The sequence below is a fragment of the Aulonocara sp. 'chitande type north' Nkhata Bay genome, linkage group LG22 (genome assembly GCF_057382095.1).
Source record: "Aulonocara sp. 'chitande type north' Nkhata Bay isolate Kocher_YH1m ecotype deep benthic linkage group LG22, A_spYH_male_GT1.1, whole genome shotgun sequence".
In the NCBI taxonomy this organism is placed as follows: Eukaryota; Metazoa; Chordata; class Actinopteri; order Cichliformes; family Cichlidae; genus Aulonocara; species Aulonocara sp. 'chitande type north' Nkhata Bay.
The window spans coordinates 1,875,716-1,897,140 of NC_141364.1; the positions used below are offsets into that span (position 1 = coordinate 1,875,716).

At 44.9% G+C, this 21,425-nt stretch overlaps 1 protein-coding gene across 1 annotated transcript in view; it reads left to right on the top strand.

Moving 5' to 3' along the window:
• tnxbb (tenascin XBb) overlaps positions 1-21,425 on the top strand; it is a 60,561-nt gene that overhangs the window by 35,103 nt on the left and 4,033 nt on the right. Inside the window, exons 8-14 of the mRNA XM_086279400.1 lie at positions 3,277-3,430; positions 4,200-4,469; positions 5,862-8,843; positions 10,651-10,773; positions 13,100-13,243; positions 20,984-21,103; positions 21,274-21,423. Of these exons, the coding sequence (XP_086135526.1) occupies positions 3,277-3,430; positions 4,200-4,469; positions 5,862-8,843; positions 10,651-10,773; positions 13,100-13,243; positions 20,984-21,103; positions 21,274-21,423 (3,943 nt within the window). The remainder of the gene's footprint in view (positions 1-3,276; positions 3,431-4,199; positions 4,470-5,861; positions 8,844-10,650; positions 10,774-13,099; positions 13,244-20,983; positions 21,104-21,273; positions 21,424-21,425) is intronic.

Below are 21,425 nucleotides of genomic sequence, written 5' to 3' on the forward strand. Positions count from 1 at the left end.
AGAAGAGGACGGCGCAAAGATGTATTTTTATATCGGAGAAAACCATGAAATCGTAAAGAAGCAGAGTCGCTGTGCGGCTGGTTTAGTCACCGTGGCGACGCCACGCAGCCTCGGCCTGGTTTTAGGCGTACCGTGAACTTGTTGGAGCCTCCATGTTAATGATGTCGTGTTTGGATCGAGGACGCAGATCCAGAATGACCTCTGGAGCTCCGTCGCCAGGAAGTCACCATAGAGACCAGCATGGCAACCAGCTGTGGTCCATTTACTTTACAACACAGTATCCAGGCATTAAAAGTGCAGCAGCCTTTAATTGGAGGGCAGTTTGAGGCTCCGACACACAAAGAGACTCGATTCTCTCTTAAGAGCCTGAATTAGAAAAGATGAAAGACGGAAATTATGGGAATGACGTCTTAATTGGGGTATTTTCCCTCTGAGCTGTGGACTGATGCATTTCTTATCACTGCGCTGACGTCACCTAAAGGTTTTCAAAGGGTCGTCTGAAATCCTGCAGCCGCTGAGACTGAGGCGTCTTTGTTAGACGAGCTTCAGCCAAGAAGGTGAAGCAGAAGCAGGAACTTTATCTGCCCCCAGTTACAACTCGTATTTACGACAACATGGTGTTAATGTTATGATCTATGGTCTGACTTTCATGAATGAAGTCCAGGCCTCACGCTGACTCTGCAGGTTCATTCAGTCGCTGCCCAGCACAGGGCGAGAGGCGGGGCAGGTCTGTCACAGGGTTTATCAACAACATTCAGGACAGAGTTACAAACACATGAAAACAATACAAACAACAACAAACAACAACAAACCTGAAGAGAAGCAGCTCCTGTGCACTCGCACACATCAAAGCAGAGACGGTTGGATGAGAAACGACCCTCAGAGAGGAAATATTCATGAATCTCTTTGAATTCCTTCATTTCCTGTAACTCCAAATCATAAACCTCATTTTCCTACTATGATAAGGTTGCACACGAGTGGGAGGGGCAGATATGTCCCCAGGTGACGGACGCCGCTGATCAAAGCGATGTGTTTCCTTCTGTGTTTTTCGTACATCAGAGACTTTATGTTGTGTCCTCCCACTAGTTTAGGTTAGGGGTTAACCTCAGGGTTAGTTTCCCCTGAATGAGCCTGACATGCTGCACAAACCAGAAACAGCCGTTTCCAGACGTGCGGCGATGTCACTGATTTGCTTCCTGATTGTTTCTCATTTGCTTCAGTAAAGTTTGATTGTGGAAGCCCCACAGACAGAGTGGTGTTTCCACTCAGGCTCTCTCTCACCATCATCATCATCATCATCACTCCAATAGCTTAAGCCACGTTGGGTTCAGTTACAGCCAAATGTTACGTGGGCCAGATGCCGCACGGCGTCCACCTACAGCAATAACTGAAACACAGCATCGTGGTTCTTTTGTGCCTTTGTTGTCATGCTGACCTTGCTTCAGTCAGGCCACTATTTTCAAAAGAAGATTATTTCCACTTGCATTGTTTGGGTCTTTTCGGGTACCTCCCTGCCTTCCATGTGCAGCAGACCTCTGACGAGTGATACGACACTAACTTGATCAAATACAACAACGATTTCAAAGGCTGGAGATGCCCAGAATCCATCTTATGATGCAAAGCTTTGTGTCTGCAGGAAGACGGGGATGACAGATGAACACCTGAAGCATCTGACAGCGTGTCTGTGGAAGTTCTGACAGACAGTGTCACCACCCAGAAACGGATCACCATGTACCCCAACCAGAAGCCTTGGATGAACCGGGATGTTCGTCTCCTCCTGAAGGCCCGCAACACTGCCTTTAGGTCAGGAGATGCACACGCCTACAGCACAGCCAGGGCTAATCTAAAGAAGGGCATCAAAAAAGCCAAACACCATTACAAAAAGAAGGTAGAAGAACACTTCTCCAACTCCAACCCCCGACGCATGTGGCAAGGACTCCAGACCATCACAGACTACAGGACCACCAAACCCTCCCCCGCATCCTCTGATGTCTCCTTCCTCAACGAGCTCAACAACTTTTATGCTCGTTTTGAGCGAGGGAACCCCACAACCACAACCAAAGCAGACATGACGCCAGACCACCAACCTATGACGACCAAGGAGCTCATCGTGGACTACAGGAGGAATGCTGACCCACATCCACCCATCCACATTAAGGGGACGGCTGTGGAGCGTGTGAGCAGCTTCAAGTTCCTGGGAGTCCACATCTCCGAGGATCTCACCTGGACGACCAACTGCTCCAAGCTGGTCAAGAAGGCTCACCAGCGCCTCTTCTTCTTGAGGACTCTGAGGAAGAACCACCTGTCCTCAGACATCCTGGTGAACTTCTATCGCTGCACCATCGAGAGCATCCTGTCCAACTGTATAACAGTCTGGTACGGGAACTGCTCTGCCTCGGACCGGAAGGCGTTGCAGAGGGTCGTGAAAACTGCCCAGCGCATCGCCGGAGCACCACTTCCTGCCATAAAAGACATCTACAGGAAGCGGTGTCTGAAAAGGGCTGGGAAAATCATCAGAGACCCCAGTCACCCATCACATGGACTCTTCACCCTCCTGCCCTCTGGGAGGCGCTACAGGAGCCTCCGGACTAAGACCACCAGGTACCGGAACAGCTTCTTCCCCACAGCTGTCAGACTCCTGAACTCTGCCTCCTGACATCTGACCCACGTTAACTCATGGACTGAACACACACACACACACAATGGACAACTGTACCCTCAAACACACAATAATAACATGGACTGAACCACCACTCACAACCACTAGCACTTTATATAGCCTCTGTAGAAACTATCTACACCCTCACTTATCTTAACTGCACTACTGTATAGCTCTGTGTAAATAATCATTCTGTACATTCGATAATCTTTAATCCTACAACTGTTTACAACTTGCATAGTTCCCATTTCTGTATAGCTGTATATCTCAGATTCTGTAAAGTTATTTATTTCATATTCTGTATAGTTTTTCATATTTATATCCTGTTCATATCCTGTACATAGCTTGTACTCACTACAGCCTGTACATACTTATAGTTATAGAATATTCACAACATACTTCACACCGTGTACATTATAACATACCATAATAGACCCATTTCTGTAATATACTCACATATCTATATTATTGCTAATATATATTGTAATATATCTATATCACTAAAGCACTTCTGGATGGATGCAAACTGCATTTCGTTGCCCTGTACCTGTGCATGTGCAATGACAATAAAGTTGAATTCTATTCTATTCTATTCTCTGTCTGTCCTGACCCGACAGAAGGAGAGCGACCAGCAGATAACTGCGCAGGTGGAAGGCGGCCTGACCACCTACACCCAGACGGGCCTGGCGGCCGGTCAGGATTACAGAGTCGGCATCGTGGGAGAGATCGACGGCAGGAGAGGACGCGAGAGCACCGCTGAATTCATGACACGTGAGGTTTTGTTTCCTTCTTTGTCAGAAACTCCTCTGCTTTTCTCTTCTTACTAAATCGAAGCCACAATCGCTTCCACCCTCCGCAGATGGAAATGATTTTAACACTTAGATAACCATTAAAAATGAGGAAAGTCATACAGACTACACTGACTTTGAATAACTTGTGTACATCTTAGTCACTCTGCACTGAATTATCCTCCTTAATAGTGTTAGTTCTTTGGCTGGTTTACAGGAGTTATACCGTGATGGTGTTTAGGAGGTGTGATGGGTGTAGCTACGTTTTATCACGTCAAGTTTTGTGTTGTAACCATTCTGAGAACACCAAGTATTCCCCAAATACACACTGTGTGCAGATGTCCTGACAAAAGGCATGTTCTTCAACTCTGATACCTGAACCAGAAAGTAACTGTGCGCTGGTCCTGCTTTATGAAAGAGCCTGAAGTTAGAGAAAGGAGCCTCTGACTAGCATACTGGCACTTGAGAGCAGCTCAAATCACCAAACTGGCAGCGGGAGCTTAAACATTTCACTCTCGCTGCCCTTCCTGTGGGAGATGTAATCTGTGGCAGCTGCAGAGAAGCTGCCCGGTGGCTGGCGATGAAGAGGACGATTCAGTCTGCAGGAGTTTAGAAAAGGCAAAAACCGAGTGGAAGTGTATCGATCCAAGTCAGGGGGGTAAACAGGAACAGGTAGACGGCTTCATGTTACCTGGAAGAAAACATTCACCTGGCGTGTGCTGGACTTTCTTCTCTGTTTTCTTCACCTTCAGTTATTTCTGGTCCCACCAACCTCAGAGTTGTCAAGATGTCGTCCACGTCTGCGGTAGTCCAATGGGAGCCGACAGTGGGGGAGATTGACAGGTACCGTCTCACCGTAACGCCAAATGATGGAGCGGGGAGGAGTCAAGAAATGACCATCCCAGCTGACCAGAACTCCGCACAGATCCAGCGGCTGGAGGCCGGGCGTTTGTATGACATCCTGCTCGTGGCAGAGAAAGACACGAGCAGGAGCGCTCCAGAGACCACCCAGGTAGTCCCCGGTGAGTAGAGGCAATCACAGCTTGCTTCCACTCAGGTTAACGTCCTGGAAATCATTTTTCTTAGCTCACGCCATTGACTGTATGTAGATAATGGAGATAGCCTCAACTTTATATGTCAGAAGTGACCTCATTTAAATCATATTTAGCTAATGCTCACTAGCTTTGTTTGTAAGCTGCATCCATAAACTGCCAGATACTTGCTAATTAGTGCTAAGGAGCTAAAAAATAACGTAAAAGGAATTAAATTCTTGGCTGGTCGACTACTACATTTAATAGCAATTCCAGTGTTTAGTACAGTTTGACAGTAAGCCAAAGATATTTATCAGATAATTGCATTAAAAATGCTCCACGAGTCTCCAACAGCAGTCGAGAGGTCCAGTTCACATGGATGTTAGAGGAACTGAAGGTTACTGCTTGTTAAGCATTTTATATGAAATTTGTGGTCAACAATGTTAGTTAGAACTATGAAGTGTATATAACGTTTCTGGTCTGAACAGTAAATGCAGAGCTACCTCACAGCTTTCTAAAGGACAGACGGAGGATTCTCCTATAGTTTAAGAAAAATAAGTCCGGTTAAAGTCTCAGAAAATGATGCTTTGGCCTGATTGATTAATTTAATAAAGTGCAGTATGATGTTTGCAACTTTACAGTCAAAAAACAAGCTAAAGCAGAACATGCATGACCACGTATGACTCTGTGCATCCATACGAGTGTTCACCGTTTCTGTTGTGCTGTATGTTCACAAAAACCCAAGATAAAATCCTCACCTTGAGGCTTCACAGCAGGACTTCACTAACCTTTGTTACGTCTGGCTTTGATAAGAGCCTCTGGTTAGTTATCACCCCAAAGTTAGTCTGAAATGACTCACTGCTGAGTAAAAAGTTAGAAATTTGATAAGAGAGAGAAATAAAAGGAAGGAATCCAGGTCGTTGTTGTTCAAACATTTCTTTTCCAGGCTATGCTCGGGCCATAACAGCTTTTGTTCGGCTAAGTGAGCCTTTGTGTCCCGACACCTCATCATTCAATGAATTACGTCATATACAACACGTTAGTCGATGTCCTCCCCCGACCCTCAAGAAGAAAACGTACTTTTATCTGCCTCTAACCTCAGTCGTTATGTTTCTTTCTCAACAGTGATACGAACAGGTTTGTCCGAGGAAAACAATAATGACATTATGATATTCTCCTTGCAGGTTGAACATGGATGCTGCTGACCTGAGTTATGGTTTGCTCGGGCTGGCAAACTGTTGTAAATCAGGTTTCCTTAAAGGAACAATAATGATTAACAACCCTGCTTTTCTTTCTTTGTTAGGTGTGACTTCTTCGGTATTAAGGGCATATTATGATGATCTTAACACTTAATCCAAATACTCACTGCCTTTACATCCTTAGGAACGATATTACCAAGATTTCCCACGGCAGCTTCCCCTCCATATATTTCCAAAGAGTCCACTTTGACTACCCAGGCCTCCCTAGCGCCTAACCAAGATGTTAGCAGCATACACCAAGACTTGAACCCATCAGCCGAGGGACAAATATTTGACCAGCGTGAGAAGACAGAAGATGTGAGCAAGGACAAAGACTCCTCAACTCCTATAATAATTGCCAGAACTAAACCTCTGGTCAATAAAATGTTTTCAATAAATGGCACCAGCCCCAAACCCATCGGAAAGTCCATATTGCCAAGGAAGCAACCGCATTTCAATGCAACAAGAGTTGTGCCCAGAAGGAGACCTTTTAAAAAAGTCTTGGAGAGTAAAAACCTTAAACCAGGTGTCCCCATCATCAGACAGTCTGTGTCAGACCCAAGTATAGAGGCATCCAGCTCTGACAGAGTTGATAAAAATAAAGCTATGCTGCCTGGAACAGATTCAGAAACAAAGATCCAAAGTAGCTCAGAGGAATCAGCGGCTGCTGCTGACTTAAAAGGGCCACCGCATGTTGGCATTGCAGGCCATGGAAATGACACTGGTCTCGTTTCTCCAGAACCAAGTGGGACCGTTCAAAGCCAAGAGAAGAAATGTCTAAATAAAATCAAAGTGACACATTCGAGACTCCCCTTAAAAGATAGAGGCAATGGGTGTAGGGGGGCTGAGCATGCTGGCATGGTAGAGAAAAGTCCAGACCTGGGTTCACCGCCTTCTGCAGAGCCAGACCTTGATTATAAACCAGATCCTTTACATAAACTTTTGAAAGACACTTTTGATAGTATGAACATCTCAACATTTTCTGTTCACCTGTCAAAATCATCAAACCTCTCAGTCAATGCAGACATAATTGGGAAACAGATTTTGAGAGGACTGAAGCCACTGCCATCGCTCTCATCCTCTTCAACATCCTCAGAGTCACAATCATCATCGCATTCATCAGCCTCAAGGACATCACACTCTCCAGCTGCACCACCATCACCTTTATCCTCACCATCCCCACCTTCACCTGGTTCCGATGGATCAACGGCAGGTTCATCGTCCTCGCAAATGTCTTTAATTCCATCATCACCTTCATCTTTACTGTCACCACCTCCATCCACATCATTGTCCCTTCCAACAACATCATCATCCCCTTCCAGATCTGATAAATTTGATTCACATTCAAGCAATGAGCTAAGTGAAAGCAGCAGAAGTAGCTCTGCGCCTGCACCACCCACAGATAGAAAACCACCACCAGAAGGTGGGGTACCTCGAATGAACACTCCTAAATATGGAATCAGACGCCGTCCATACGCAAAGTTTGGACCTTTTCAGAACAAAACCCATATAAATTCTAGATTCCGTCTCCCCTCCCATCGTATGAACCTTAGTCCTGAAATGACAGCAGAGAACAAACATCGGCCGACGAGCGAACTGTTGTCTTTACCATCTATATCTGCTTCTGAGGAATCATCCTCTGTTAAGGCAAGTGTACCAGTGAAGGATACAACTGGGTTAAAAAATGGGACAGGTACACCTGACTTATCTGGAGTCGAGCAAAACCAAAAAAATGTGCAGATAGAAAGACAAAGGATAGCAAATCGCTGTCCTCCATTCAAGAATTGCCGTTTTCTAAAAGGCGGACCTTTTCAGAATCAAACTCGTCGTATTGGACCTTTGAACCGTGAAACAGAGCCACGCAAAGAGCAGGTGGTTTCCAATGAGTTAACAGCTACGTCAGCCCCTTCTCTTTCCAAAGGGCCTGTGAGAGATGCAGATGATGGTGGACTTGGGACAAGAATCTCCTCCACAAGTTCAGCCACTGAGTTTAATCGGACACTCAGAGGAAGAGGAATGTCTTCCTTCCATCGCCAAAATACCAAACTGGGCTATATCTCTCGCCAACTATATGAAAGACGTTTAAAAAACGGAACCCAAAGAATACCTCAACGTCCGTATAACTATTCTCCTCACAAGTATTTCCCAAACAAAGAGGTAAATGCAGGCAGCACTGGAAATCAAACTGGCCAACTGGGAAGCATATTAACTCGCCAGAATGTCCAACACCCTATGCATCAAATTCCAATTAGAGAAGGAGATCAAGATACTGCAGCTGACCAGATAGATGGTCAAACCAATGTCCGATCACAGACTGAGAATCTAGGAACTGGAGACAGAGCTGTGGGGAGAGAAGAAGATATTAGCAGTACTGATTCAAAGCTGCAAGAAATAAATGACAGCGGAAATCCTGGCAAAAGCAATGGGACTGGAATTCAAGGCAGACCAACAAAACAACATTTCCCAAATTCAAGACCCTCCAGCTCAGTCACATTTCCAATAAGACAACCAGCAGCAAAAACTGTTCCAGCACAGCATCCCACCCACATTAGACACTACACCGGGGGTAGCCAAAAGAGTGAGAACCCACAAACATTTGAAAGTAAAACTAAGCAGACAAATCCTACGTCAGATCTTTCTTCGTCTGGAGTCTTAAGGGAACCTTTGGACTTTGTGGAAGTCATAAACCAGACCACTGATGGAGTCACATTGATATGGGACTCACCTGAAGGCAAGTACAAAAACTTTGTTGTGACGAGAAAAGACGGAAAAGAGGAGGACACAGAGCCAAAAGAAAAAGAGCATGACTACCACGATTCTGGCAAAGAGGGAGGCAGGGAAGAAGAGAAGACGAATCACACGCCTAACAGGGACACCATTTCCCAAAATGTAGGTAGTGAAGATGAGAACAGAGTGCCTGGAAGCCTTGTAACTCATGCCCCAAAAATCCAAAGCAAAACAATAGTAAAACCAACAGAAAATGAAAAAACCTTCAAAAAAGTCCTTCCTGGTTCAGCTCGGTCCTTCCGGTTTGAGGATCTGCCCCCACAGCCCGAGTACACCTTGACCTTACTGGGAAAGGGCCCTGGCGTTCTGTCAAGACTGCACAAGCTTGTCATCAGTACAGGTACAAGCTATTGTAACAGTAGAAAAGATGAATTTCTACTGTGTAAAGCTTCAAAATTACTGTCAGTGTTGTCAAGTCTCGTTCAGACGGCTCGATTCTTTCTTTTTGATCTTGTACCCGCGTCAGTCTTGGATCATTCAGAAGACTGTTCATTCAAGTGCTAATAACTAATAATCACTCGTCTTAAATGTGACTAGAAATGTGTGCTTACCCACTAAATGCTTCCTCCATCGTGGTTTCAAGAGCTCGGATGCTGTGGCGCTCTTGAAGACTGTAAGCTTGTGATTTACAGTTCCACATTCATCACTTTGTGTTTGTCATTCAAACAGTGGTTCAGTATAACTCACTTTCTTATTAACACATACTGATTTTGAAAAAACTCTCATGAACTTGTGTTTTCTGTTCATATTATATTTGTGCAGTCATTCTTCAGCTCTCGTGAATATGACAAATACTCATATTCATGACATTATAAAGATCAACACCCTCTCCACCATAAAAGACACATCCAGTTATTTGATGTCAACCCTCAGATGTGGGTTTACAAAGCTGTTTGCCAGATAGTCTTCTTAGTTTGTACTGGCCTAACTTGGTTAACAAACAACCTGCAGAACTTACCAGACTGCCACATGCAGAAAATTTACCAATTCTTTACAAAAAACAAAAAAAGAGGGAGAATCTTTGTTTTTTTCTCTTTGTACAAACATTAGGGAAGATTTTATGTACAAGAAACCAAACAGCATTCCAACTCTGTTGGGCATGATTAACAGAAGAGGACCCAGGATTGAGCCTAGGGGAACTCCACTCAGATGCACTGTTGATACAAACTAGTTGATCAACTAAGTTGACATCAAAGACATCAGTAACAACGTAACTCTCTTCATTCACTGCTACTCTGGTTTTTTCTCACTCAGGGTAAGCTAACAGCCATCTTCACTGACACCTCTTCACCTCTCTCCCAAACCAGGGTAAGACCACGGCTGGTCTCTCTACTTTCGGTCTGTTTTAACTTTTCGCATTTAAAAACGAAAAAGTAAATCAATTAGTAAATCTGTAAATGTGAACATTTTAAGGTAAATCAGCGCTGTACAGTACTGATGCGTACTATCAGTATTATACAGTACAGCATAGATTTTAATACAAAGAATAGTCTAATTCTCTTTTGTAATATACAGCTTAAGTCGTGCAAAAAATAAAAGAAATATCATTTATTGAGTGATACCGAGTCCTTCTGAGTTTTGGAAAATTATCTTAACTTCTCCCGATCGTTTCCTGGTTCTCACTTCCAGCTCTAAACAGTTAGATTAATATCTTAATGTGTTTGTGTTCATTCACTCTGAATAATCTTGTCAAGTGGTCTCTTTATCTTCCTTTGTTTTAACGTCCTTTATTCCTGCCATGCCTTTTATTTTCAGGTGAGACCGAGCAGCTAACTACTGTGTTAAAATGTCGTCACTCCCTCCTTTGCCCAGGAGCCATCTGCATTTAATTGTTACTTTATATGTCTGTATATGATTTGTATACTGTATATATGTTTGCATTGTACATATATACACAGAAACCCATTGAAGCACTAATAGCAAATGTGTGGATGAATAAATAATACTGTGCACACTGTTTTCACTCCTGACTCTTTTCACTCTACTTCAGTGTTTTTCACAAACCCAGTTATTATTTTTTCTTTCTCTTTGTGGAATTTTTGTATTTCTGCTGCTTGTTTTTGTCTTTTATTGATGTTTTTCCCTCCACTTCCCTTCCTGCCTTTCGTTTACCCCCCCTCTCTCGTTATATTCGATCTGCCCTCTAGGACCCGAGCCTCCCTCTAACATAGTCTTCAGTAAGGTGACGGAAAACTCTGTCACGGTGTCGTGGACCAAACCAAAGAGTCCCGTCAGCGGTTTCAAAGTCACATATACCCATGCAGAGGATGGTGAGAGCCTGGATTCCTATTGTGCTTCATTTCTTATTGGCTAGTGAATATTTACGTAAGCCAGGGGTGGGCAACTCCAGGCCTCGAGGGCCGGTGTCCCTGCAGGTTTTAGATGTGTCCCTGATCCATCACAGAATAGAATAGAATAGAATAGAATTCAACTTTATTGTCATTGCACATGCACAGGTACAGGGCAACGAAATGCAGTTTGCATCCATCCAGAAGTGCTTTAGTGATATAGATATATTACAATATATATTAGCAATAATATAGATATGTGAGTATATTACAGAAATGGGTCTATTATGGTATGTTATAATGTACACGGTGTGAAGTATGTTGTGAATATTCTATAACTATAAGTATGTACAGGCTGTAGTGAGTACAAGCTATGTACAGGATATGAACAGGATATAAATATGAAAAACTATACAGAATATGAAATAAATAACTTTACAGAATCTGGGATATACAGCTATACAGAAATGGGAACTATGCAAGTTGTAAACAGTTGTAGGATTAAAGATTATCGAATGTACAGAATGATTATTTACACAGGGCTATACAGTAGTGCAGTTAAGATAAGTGAGGGTGCAGATAGTTTCTACAGAGGCTATAAAGTGCTAGTGGTTGTGAGTGGTGGTTCAGTCCATGTTATTATTGTGTTTGAGGGTACAGTTGTCCATTGTGGGTGTGTGTATGTTCAGTCCATGAGTTAACGTGGGTCAGATGTCAGGAGGCAGAGTTCAGGAGTCTGACAGCTGTGGGGAAGAAGCTGTTCCGGTACCTGGTGGTCTTAGTCCGGAGGCTCCTGTGGCGCCTCCCAGAGGGCAGGAGGGTGAAGAGTCCATGTGATGGGTGACTGGGGTCTTTGATGATTTTCCCAGCCCTTTTCAGACACCGCTTCCTGTAGATGTCTTTTATGGCAGGAAGTGGTGCTCCGGCGATGCGCTGGGCAGTTTTCACGACCCTCTGCAACGCCTTCCGGTCCGAGGCAGAGCAGTTCCCGTACCAGACTGTTATACAGTTGGTCAGGATGCTCTCGATGGTGCAGCGATAGAAGTTCACCAGGATGTCTGAGGACAGGTGGTTCTTCCTCAGAGTCCTCAAGAAGAAGAGGCGCTGGTGAGCCTTCTTGACCAGCTTGGAGCAGTTGGTCGTCCAGGTGAGATCCTCGGAGATGTGGACTCCCAGGAACTTGAAGCTGCTCACACGCTCCACAGCCGTCCCCTTAATGTGGATGGGTGGGTGTGGGTCAGCATTCCTCCTGTAGTCCACGATGAGCTCCTTGGTCTTCTCGGTGTTAAGCAGCAGGTTGTTTGTGTCGCACCACTCAGCCAGACGATCCACCTCCTCCCTGTAGGCGGCCTCATCGTTGTCACTGATGAGGCCAATCACCGTGGTGTCATCTGCAAACTTAATGATGGTGTTGGAACCATCAGCAGGTCTGCAGTCGTGGGTGAAGAGGGAGTAGAGGAAAGGGCTCATCACACAGCCTTGTGGTACACCGGTGTTCATCGTGATTGTAGATGAGCAGCGGTTATCCAGCCGGACATGTTGGGGGCGGTTGGTCAGGAAGTCCAGTAACCATTTGCAGATGAGGGAACTGATGCCCAGGTCTGTCAGTTTCCTGATGAGTTGTGAGGGGTGGATTGTATTGAATGCTGAACTGAAGTCTATAAACAGCATTCTGGTGTAGGTGTTGTTGTTGTCCAGGTGTGAGAGGACAGAGTGCAGTGCGATGGAGACTGCATCCTCTGTGCTCCTGTTCCGGCGGTATGCGAATTGGTGGGGGTCCAGGGTGGGGGGGAGACAGGATTTGAAGTGTGCTAGGACCAGCTGCTCTAAGCACTTAGTGATGATGGGGGTGAGTGCTACTGGGCACAGCTGATTTAAGTGGCTAAATTAGCTCCTCAACATGTCCTGAAGTTCTCCAGAGGCCTGGTAACGAACTAATCATGTGATTCAGGTGTGTTGACCCAAGGTGAGATCTAAACCTGCAGGACACCGGCCCTCGTGGACTGAGATTGCCCACCCCTGACATAAGCAAAGGTCATGTCCAGTTTCTAGATCAGGGAGCGAGGTCACAGCTGATGAGTAAAGACATCTGTTCCATCAGAGGTTTGGTTCAGTTCAATAACATTGTTTTCTCTGTGTGATTGTTAGATCCTTGCCGTATAATTTAAAGCACTTTGAGGCGACTGATGATTTGGTGCAAGACTTTATGGAAAATAAAAAATATTGAATAATTTATGACTTTTTATTACATGCAAACGTCTATTAGGATTACATGAATAAATAACTAATCCTGTGTTTGTGCATGCAGGCGAGCCGGTGTCGGTGTCTCTGGACTCAAAGGACTCCACCGTGGGTTTATCCAAGCTCTCACCTGGTTCTTCTTACGAGGTCACCGTCATCTCCACCCTCGGACTGGACGAGAGCGATCCAGTGAAAGACTTTGTCATGACGCGTGAGTCACGCGCTGTTGTTCACTGTTTATCTCAGCCTGAGATGACACACTGTTGTAAAAGTTCATAATTGAATCCACACATGGTTTCTTTAAACAGTTTCATGTTTTCCATTTTTTGTGCTTTTTTTTACACTGAAGAACTAAAAACAATTAATTTTACATGTTTTTGCTTCTATATGAGAACTGGTAGCTTGGTAGTGTTTGCAGCAGGTGCTGACCTGGAAATGAGCTGCACGGTTTTTATGCTTCGTCTGAGGAGACTCGTGCTGGATTTATTCCAGTCGTCTGTGTTATTTCAAAGAGCAGAGAAGGCAGTTCAGATGATTCCCATCCTAGACACAGAGTCTCACGGGGAAACTGGATGCTTTTTCTCATCTTTGCATATTTCACTGGTGATCAGTCTACAAACTTCAGTGAGGTCAGGCAATGGCTCCTGGCAAATACTCTTATCCTCAATGATAAGAAAACTGAAATTGTGGTCTTTGGCAGTAACGTTCTCCGTGCCAAACTTCGTGATGCTTTTGGTTTTCTCACTAACTCCTTTTCCGACACTGTTAGGAATCTGGGCGTGTTACTTGACAGCTCCCTCAGGGCTCTATCCTGGCCATTTGTGGCCACTTTGCTTTTCGTTTTTCAACCATTTTTGTTCTGTTAATGCCAGTGGAATGAAACTTCCCAAAGGTGTGTATTTTTGTCAGATTTTTTAATTTTCAACATCAGCTCCATAATAATGTCAATAATATTCACTATACACTAAATAGTTCCTCTGGGTTCTATCGTGGCCATTTGTGGCCAATTGAAACCCATTATAACCACCTTTTTTGATTCCTTGTTACTGACAGTACTATATCATGCAATTTAGGTAAAATTGCTTTCATTCTAAAGTCAACACATGAAAATTGTAGTTTTTAATGTTTTTTACCAAATGACATCATTTACCCATTTTTGGCCAAGCAAGCAATTTCATGTAATATTCTGAGTTTCTAGTAGCAGCCTTTGATGGCCTACCACACTCCAATGGACCAAAATAATGAAACAATTTTGACATAGGTTTGATCTTAAGGATCTAATAGTTTGTGGTTATGCATGACATTGCAGTACAAACATGTATTTGCAAGATAGACTGGAATAAATTCAAACATTACATAGGCTGCAGTGAATTTCTGTGGATGCAGGATATTGAGCTTTGAGGTTCCCAGTCACTTAGCTTTGAAGCACATGCTAAAAGCACTTTTCCTCTTGTATTTTTCATCAAAAGATACCATACCCAAAATATTAACTCTAGAAATAAAAACAAAAACAAAAAAAACCCCCAATCACAGGACATTTTGCAGAGTTCAAACCTGCAGCTGCAGCTGGAGCGCAAACAACAACAAACACTGTTTGTAAACGTGTCCTGGAGTTTCTGCAGGTGCAGACAGAGCTACTGCTGTAAGTAAGCCTAACAGCTTCCAGATCATTTATTCTGGCAATATGGCAAGAAGGTCATCACTGCTTCAAGCACTGCCTATATGATCTGGTCAGAGAGCAAGGACAGCAGCAGTCATCTGTCCTTGAAGAAAATACATCTGCCCAAGATGAAGAAACCTCCTCTCCAGAAGATGAGGGGACAATCTTCAAAGAGGCTGACTGCATCACCACTGATGTTGAGTTCTAGCCAGTGCCCGAATCCTCTTCTTTGGGGGAGGATTGGGGTTGGGGGGCATGGAGGTGGAGCCCCCCCCAATGATTGGAGGGCTCCACTCACTCCACTCCAGACCACTGGAGGGCTCCACTCACACCCAGTTCTCAGGAAGTGTTGTTGTTGTGTTTTGGAGTGAAAGTGTTGAGTTCTGTGGTGATGAGCAATAAACGAGCAGTGTTTATCGACAGCTCTCGTGTCGTCTGTGTTTACCTCCACATTGGTGGCGCCGACTCCGCTCTGGATGCATCAGCAGCCGCCAGCCCTCTGCCTCCGGCTGCAGCTACGTTTGCTGTGGCGCTCGAGCTGTCGGACTTTTGGCTTCACGATCCCCCGTCGTGGTTCGTGCACGTGGAGGCCCAGTTCGCCCTTCGTGGCATCTCGGCTGACGACACGAAATATCACCATGTGGTGGCTTCTCTCGACCCGCTAGCCACCCGTCGTGCGTTGACGCTCCTCCGGGATCCACCCACCCGAGAGAAGTACGCCGCCCCTAAAGAGCTGCTTCTTCGGCGCTATGCCCTCACCGACGCAGAGCGAGCCGAGAAGCTCCTCTCCCTCTCAGGCCTGGGTGGTGGTACGGCTCTCGAACTGATGGAGCACATGCTATCCTTTCTCGGACCGGACGACGGGGGATTCCTCTTCGCCCACATTTTCCTCAGACAGCTGCCGGCGGCCGTCTCGTTGGCGCAGTAGGCAGTGTGTCAGTCTCATAATCTGAAGGTGAGAGCCGGCCTCGCCAACTCTCCGCTTCTGGGCACGAAGGATTATCGCTCCCTGGCTGAGGACGCGGATCGTATTCTCTGGCTCAATATTGAGCTCTTTTATTTGGTCACTAAATTGCCTCACTGGCCACTAACACACCATGTGTGACATTGCTTTTGGCCATTCATCCCCCCCCCCCCCCCCCCCCAAAAAAAAAGAAAGAAAGAAAGAATAAATAAATAAAGTAAAAATAAATCATTGTGACAGTTACTGTTACTGACCTGCAATGATGATAAGAAAACATATTAGGTTTCACCATTTATATGCTAAAACATGTGAACTTTATTACTATTTTTACTATAATAATACATAACCTGACTGGTATTCAAAGGGTATAATATCAGTATAATTTGAATTATATTTTGGTTTTTATGACTAGAAGCGGTGCTAATTTAAAAAATCAAGTCAATGAAAGTAGAAAAATGTTTTAATATATGAATTTTATAGCATTTTGTAAATGTAAACAGGGGGTGGCCACTTTTGGCCACGAACAAACTGAGAGGGATTTTTGTTTTTGTTTTTCTCTCACTGCACAAAAAAACAAAGATGCATAAAACTCATTGATACTTTTAATTATTGCTATGCATCTAACCTCCATCATGGTTAGAAAATAAATCAGTTTGCATGTATTATTTAGAAAAAAATGGGGATTTTATGCTTTTATCCCTATGTAAATCATTACAATTATGTGATTTAACTGGTATTTAAAGGGTTAAAATTATGAATTTGATTGAAATTTTGATTTTCATGAACAGCCCTGATGCTAATCTAAAAAATCATGTAAAAAAACTGGACATTTATAGCATTTTGTAAATGTAAACAAGGGGTGGCCACTTTTGGCCACGAACAGTCTGAAAGGGTTTTTTTTTATGTTTTTCTGCCACTGCAGAAAAAAACAATGTTGCACAAATGTCATTGATGGTGTTAATTATTACTATGCATCTAACCTTCATCATGGTTAGCAAATAAATCAGATGGCATGTATTATTTAGAAAAAAAACTGGGATTTTATGATTTTCTCTATTTATGAGTTGTTATGATTATGTGTTCTAACTGGTATTTAAAGGGTTAAATTTCAGAATTTTAATGAAATTTTGATTTTGATGAACAGCCCTGATGCTAGTCTAAAAAATCATGTAAAAAAAACTGGACATTTTTCTTAATATATAATAATTTTATAGCATTTTGTAAATGTAAACAAGGGGTGGCCACTTTTGGCCACGAACAAGCTGAAAGGGGTTTTTTATGTTTTTGGTCTCTCTGCACTAAAATAACAATGCATTATAATCAATGTTGATGTGAATCAATTACATGCCCCAGACTCTACTATTAATAATACAAGAAATTTCAGTAGCAATGCAATTATATAAAATTGCGAGATTTGAGGTTGTCGTCCAGCTGGTGCAGTGGACAAACAAACTGGTGTTTAAAGGGTTAAAAAATAAAAAAGTAATAATTATTTTATATTTATGGAAAGAACTGAAGTTACTTAAAAGCTTTATGCAAAAAAAAATGGCAAAAAAACAAAAATAATAAAAAATTACAGACCTAATCTGTAGGTGGCCACTTGTGGCCATGAACAAGCTGAAAGGGTGGTGTTTTTTTTTTTTGTTTTTTTTTTTTTTGTTTTTTGTTTTTTTTAAATGACATCAGAAACAGCAGTATGCGACATTACGTGATGGCAGAGCTTCAGTTCATCCTTTGTCATTTTTTTTTTTTTTTTTTTTTTTTTTTTTTTAATAAATAGGACAGGGGGAATGAATGAGAGAGAGAGGGGGAGAGAAAGAAAGAAAACCAAAGGGGAGAAGAGACGGTGAGAAGGGGGGGGAAGAGAGACAGGAAAAAAAAAAAAAAACTCCTGGGTCACCTGTATGGAGAAAAAAAAAACAAACAAACAAAAACAAACAGAGGAGACAGCAAACAACAAAGAGCAACATAATAATAGAGAAAACAAAGCACCATCACAATAAACTAGCTAGTCATAGATATCAATATTTACTAAATAATAAACGATATTGTGCAGCACGCAAGATAGACAGCACACAGTGTGCTTTGAGGCAGCAGCCAAGAAAGCTTTAGTCCGCGTCTGTGAATACCCATGTGTGCATACCTGTGTGGATCAGCATGCTTGTATTCCAAAGGTTTCTCCATGTAATGATCTGCTAGGGAGTGTGGGGGGGCCACAGCCCCGTCCTCCAGGGTGTGAAGCGGGTATGGAGGAGATCAAAACTCCAGACATCCAGAGGCCCCCAGAACACAAGAGACCATGGAAGACCAACAGAGGGGCAGCCGCGCCACTGTCCCAGTAAGAGCTGAGGAGAGTCCCAGATGAGGGCTCGCCCAGCAGCCGCGGAGCAGAAGTCAGGGGGAGTTGCAGTGACGCGCCCGTGAGCTCCGCTGGCCCCCAGCTGCGCCTGAGTGACCGAGCCCCAGGCCGAGAGGCCGGGGGCACCCCACCTCCAAAGGGGCCCGAGCGAGCCCCAGGCCCCAGGCCCCGACAAGCGGCCGCCAAGGAGTGAGCCGGTGTGTACCCGGACGCCCACCCCCAGACACAAAGAACCACCAACACACCGACACCTGAGGGAGTCCGCCACCGGCAGGGGAAGTGGTGGTGGGTGGAGATAGGCCTCCAAACCTTGGAGGGCCTGAGGTGTCCCCAGAGAGGTGGCGTCTGATACCCAACCTGACATATAGACACAGACATACAGGCACACACAGACACAAACATCCATTCCCCCCCTCATGCTCTCATATGCACTCACTCCACACTCAACCAACGTGGAGACAGACATAAAGAGACGCTGTACACACGATCACACTCCCCAAGCGTACTCTACAAACCGGGTCTAGGTACCCTTGCCCCTGGAGGGGGGAACTGCACCCAGACCCAGGTGGTGTTACCCTTTTCCCTGCGGTGGGGAGAGGCAGACCACCCCGACTCCGCAGCAGCAGGGAGGCCCCACACCCCAGACCGCAGTCGGACGGCCAACTCCTCCTCCTAGCCCCCCCGCTCCAGCAGGCCGCAGAGAACGGGGGTGGGAGAAGACTCCAAACCTCCCTCCACCCGCTCATTGTAGTGTTGATGCATATGTGTTCTAAGGTGCAATTAAAACCCAGGAGGGCATGGAGCTACCTGCCAGAGAGCAGCAGGTAAGCGCATAGTCCCTCCTGCTAGCCCTCAATGACTAAGTGTATTTAAAATTGAGAGGTGGGCAACGACGTCAGGGGTGAGGTATACACCCTGATGGTGATTTGGACTCCGTGATTGTGCCCACCCCCAAGATCCTATATGTATGTGTAATGAGAGTGTGAATAATGTGAATGTCTAAGTTGTGGGATAAAATTGAGGCAGAGGCAGCCAGAAGGGGACAGGGGGGGGGGGGGGGGGGGGGGGGGTAGCCTCCTCTGCACCCTGGTGACATACCCCCACTCCAAGGCCCTGCATGTGTGGGTGGTTGTGGAGGAGCGGGAAGAGGGAGGCAGCTGGAGATGGGGAGGGAAGGAAGGGAGGGGCAGGTAACCCCTCCCTGGGGCCAGCTCCCCCGCTGACCCCAGTAGGCACTCCCACCCTCCGCGACCCGCCAGGGAAGGGGGGCCCAGGCCCATCAGACCGGGGCCCAGTGCAGTAGCGCCCCCCGGCTCCACAGAGCCCTGGACAGTCCACCCAACCCCACCACAGAGAAAACTGCACCCACCCCACCAACCACACATCTTCCAGACTACATAAGACGGTAAACGCCCAGGCTGAGATCTTCCTCCTAAAAGGGGGGGGGGGGGGGGGGGGGTGTTTTTGAACAAGGCCTGAGGGTTAAACTTGATAAACAAGTGTCTGCTGTTGTTAGATCCAGTTTTTACCAACTCCGCCTTATTTCTAAGGCCAGGCAGTATATCCCGCATAAAGACCTGGAAAAGCTCATCCATGCCTTTGTAACTTCAAGACTGGATTACTGCAATTCACTCTATTTTGGTCTCCACTCTGCCCTCCTTCACAGATTACAGACAGTCCAAAATGCTGCTGCACGCATTCTAACCAAAACTAGGAAGTTTGCCCACATTACTCCCGTCCTGGCTGATTTGCACTGGTTGCCTGTGAAATATCCAATTTAAAATTCTGCTGTTTACTTTTAAAATCACTAACAACACAGCACCGAGCTATCTTAAGGAACTCCTAAGCTCATATGTTCCTGCTAGGGCTTTAAGATCATCCTCACAGTTACTGCTGGTGCAGCCTAGATCTCGGCTGAAGTCTAGAGGTGATCGAGCGTTTGCTCTGGCTGCACCAGAGTTGTGGAACAACCTTCCGATTGGCATCCGGGCGTCTGACTCTATTCAATCTTTTAAATCACGGCTTAAAGCGTATTTGTTTAATCTTGCTTTTTCTACCGGTTAAATGCTGGCCTTGTTTGCAGTGATTTATTCTATTAATTTTCCTATCATGCTTTTATTTCCGCTGTGCATGTCATATCGCCATTGTGTTTTGATGGCATAGTTATATTGTGCTATAGTTATACTTTTTTCTATTGGTGGCTTTTTCCTGTGAACATAATTTTACACTTTTATTTTTTGTTTTTATGACTTTGATTATACTTGTGTTAATTTGTTTTATGTTAAGCACTTTGGCATGCCGTTGGTTTTTAAATGTGCTCTATAAATAAAGATTGTTGTTGTTGTTGTTGTATGTATTTGGTGATTATCAGACTGGGGCGTGTGTCCTCTGGAGTGGAAAACTGAGAGAGAAACTTCAGGAGAATTATAGAAGTATTCATTTCACTTTTACTTTTAGGCTTTTAAATCATGAATATAGAGTAAAAACTTCAGCATTACAATACAGATTTATTTTAATCGTTAGTTGGTTAACTGGCATTTTACTTTCTTCACCGTGGCCGTGATGTTTACTGCACTAAACTTCAAGTTGAACCGATATAGCTGAAATGTTGCTGTTATAATTGTGGAGCGGGAGGTCAAGATGGGAGGTCAAGATGGGAGGTCAAGATGGGAGGTCAAGATGGGAGGTCAAGATGGGAGGTCAAGATGGGAGAAAGGTCATGATGGGAGGTCATGATGGGAGAAAGGTCATGATGGGAGGTCATGATGGGAGAAAGGTCATGATGGGAGGTCGTAATGGGAGAAAGGTCATGATGGGAGGTCATGATGGGAGAAAGGTCATGATGGGAGGTCATGATGGGAGAAAGGTCATGATGGGAGGTCATGATGGGAGAAAGGTCATGATGGGAGGTTGTTTTGGGAGGTCATGATTCTTTTCGTAACCATTATTACCTTTATGTGTCTCTCAGTGCCCGACCCGCCGACACACCTGCGTGCCGTAAACGTCACTGACTCCACCGCCTTGTTATTGTGGCGTCCAGCGCTGGCAGCCATTGATAAGTATTCCATCGTGTACGGCGCGGGCACAGGTGAGCAGGCTGTCTCATCTCACTGTTAATGCAAACTCATCATGTCTGCATCATGTCAGTTTCTCTTGCGTGTCTTAAATTCACCCACGGCTCCTCGTTGCTACTCCTACGTGTCTGACTAAAGCGTCCAGTCTGATCATCGTTTTGAATGAGGCAGTTTGCTTGTGTAGGTTCAGAGGTGAAGGTCACGGTGTCCGGAAACGCAGCCGAGCAGCAGCTCAGCGGCCTGGAGGGATCCACCACCTACACCGTCACTGTAACCAGCCAGCTGGGCAGCCGGGAGAGCTCGCCGGCCACCACCAGCTTCACCACCACCGGCGGT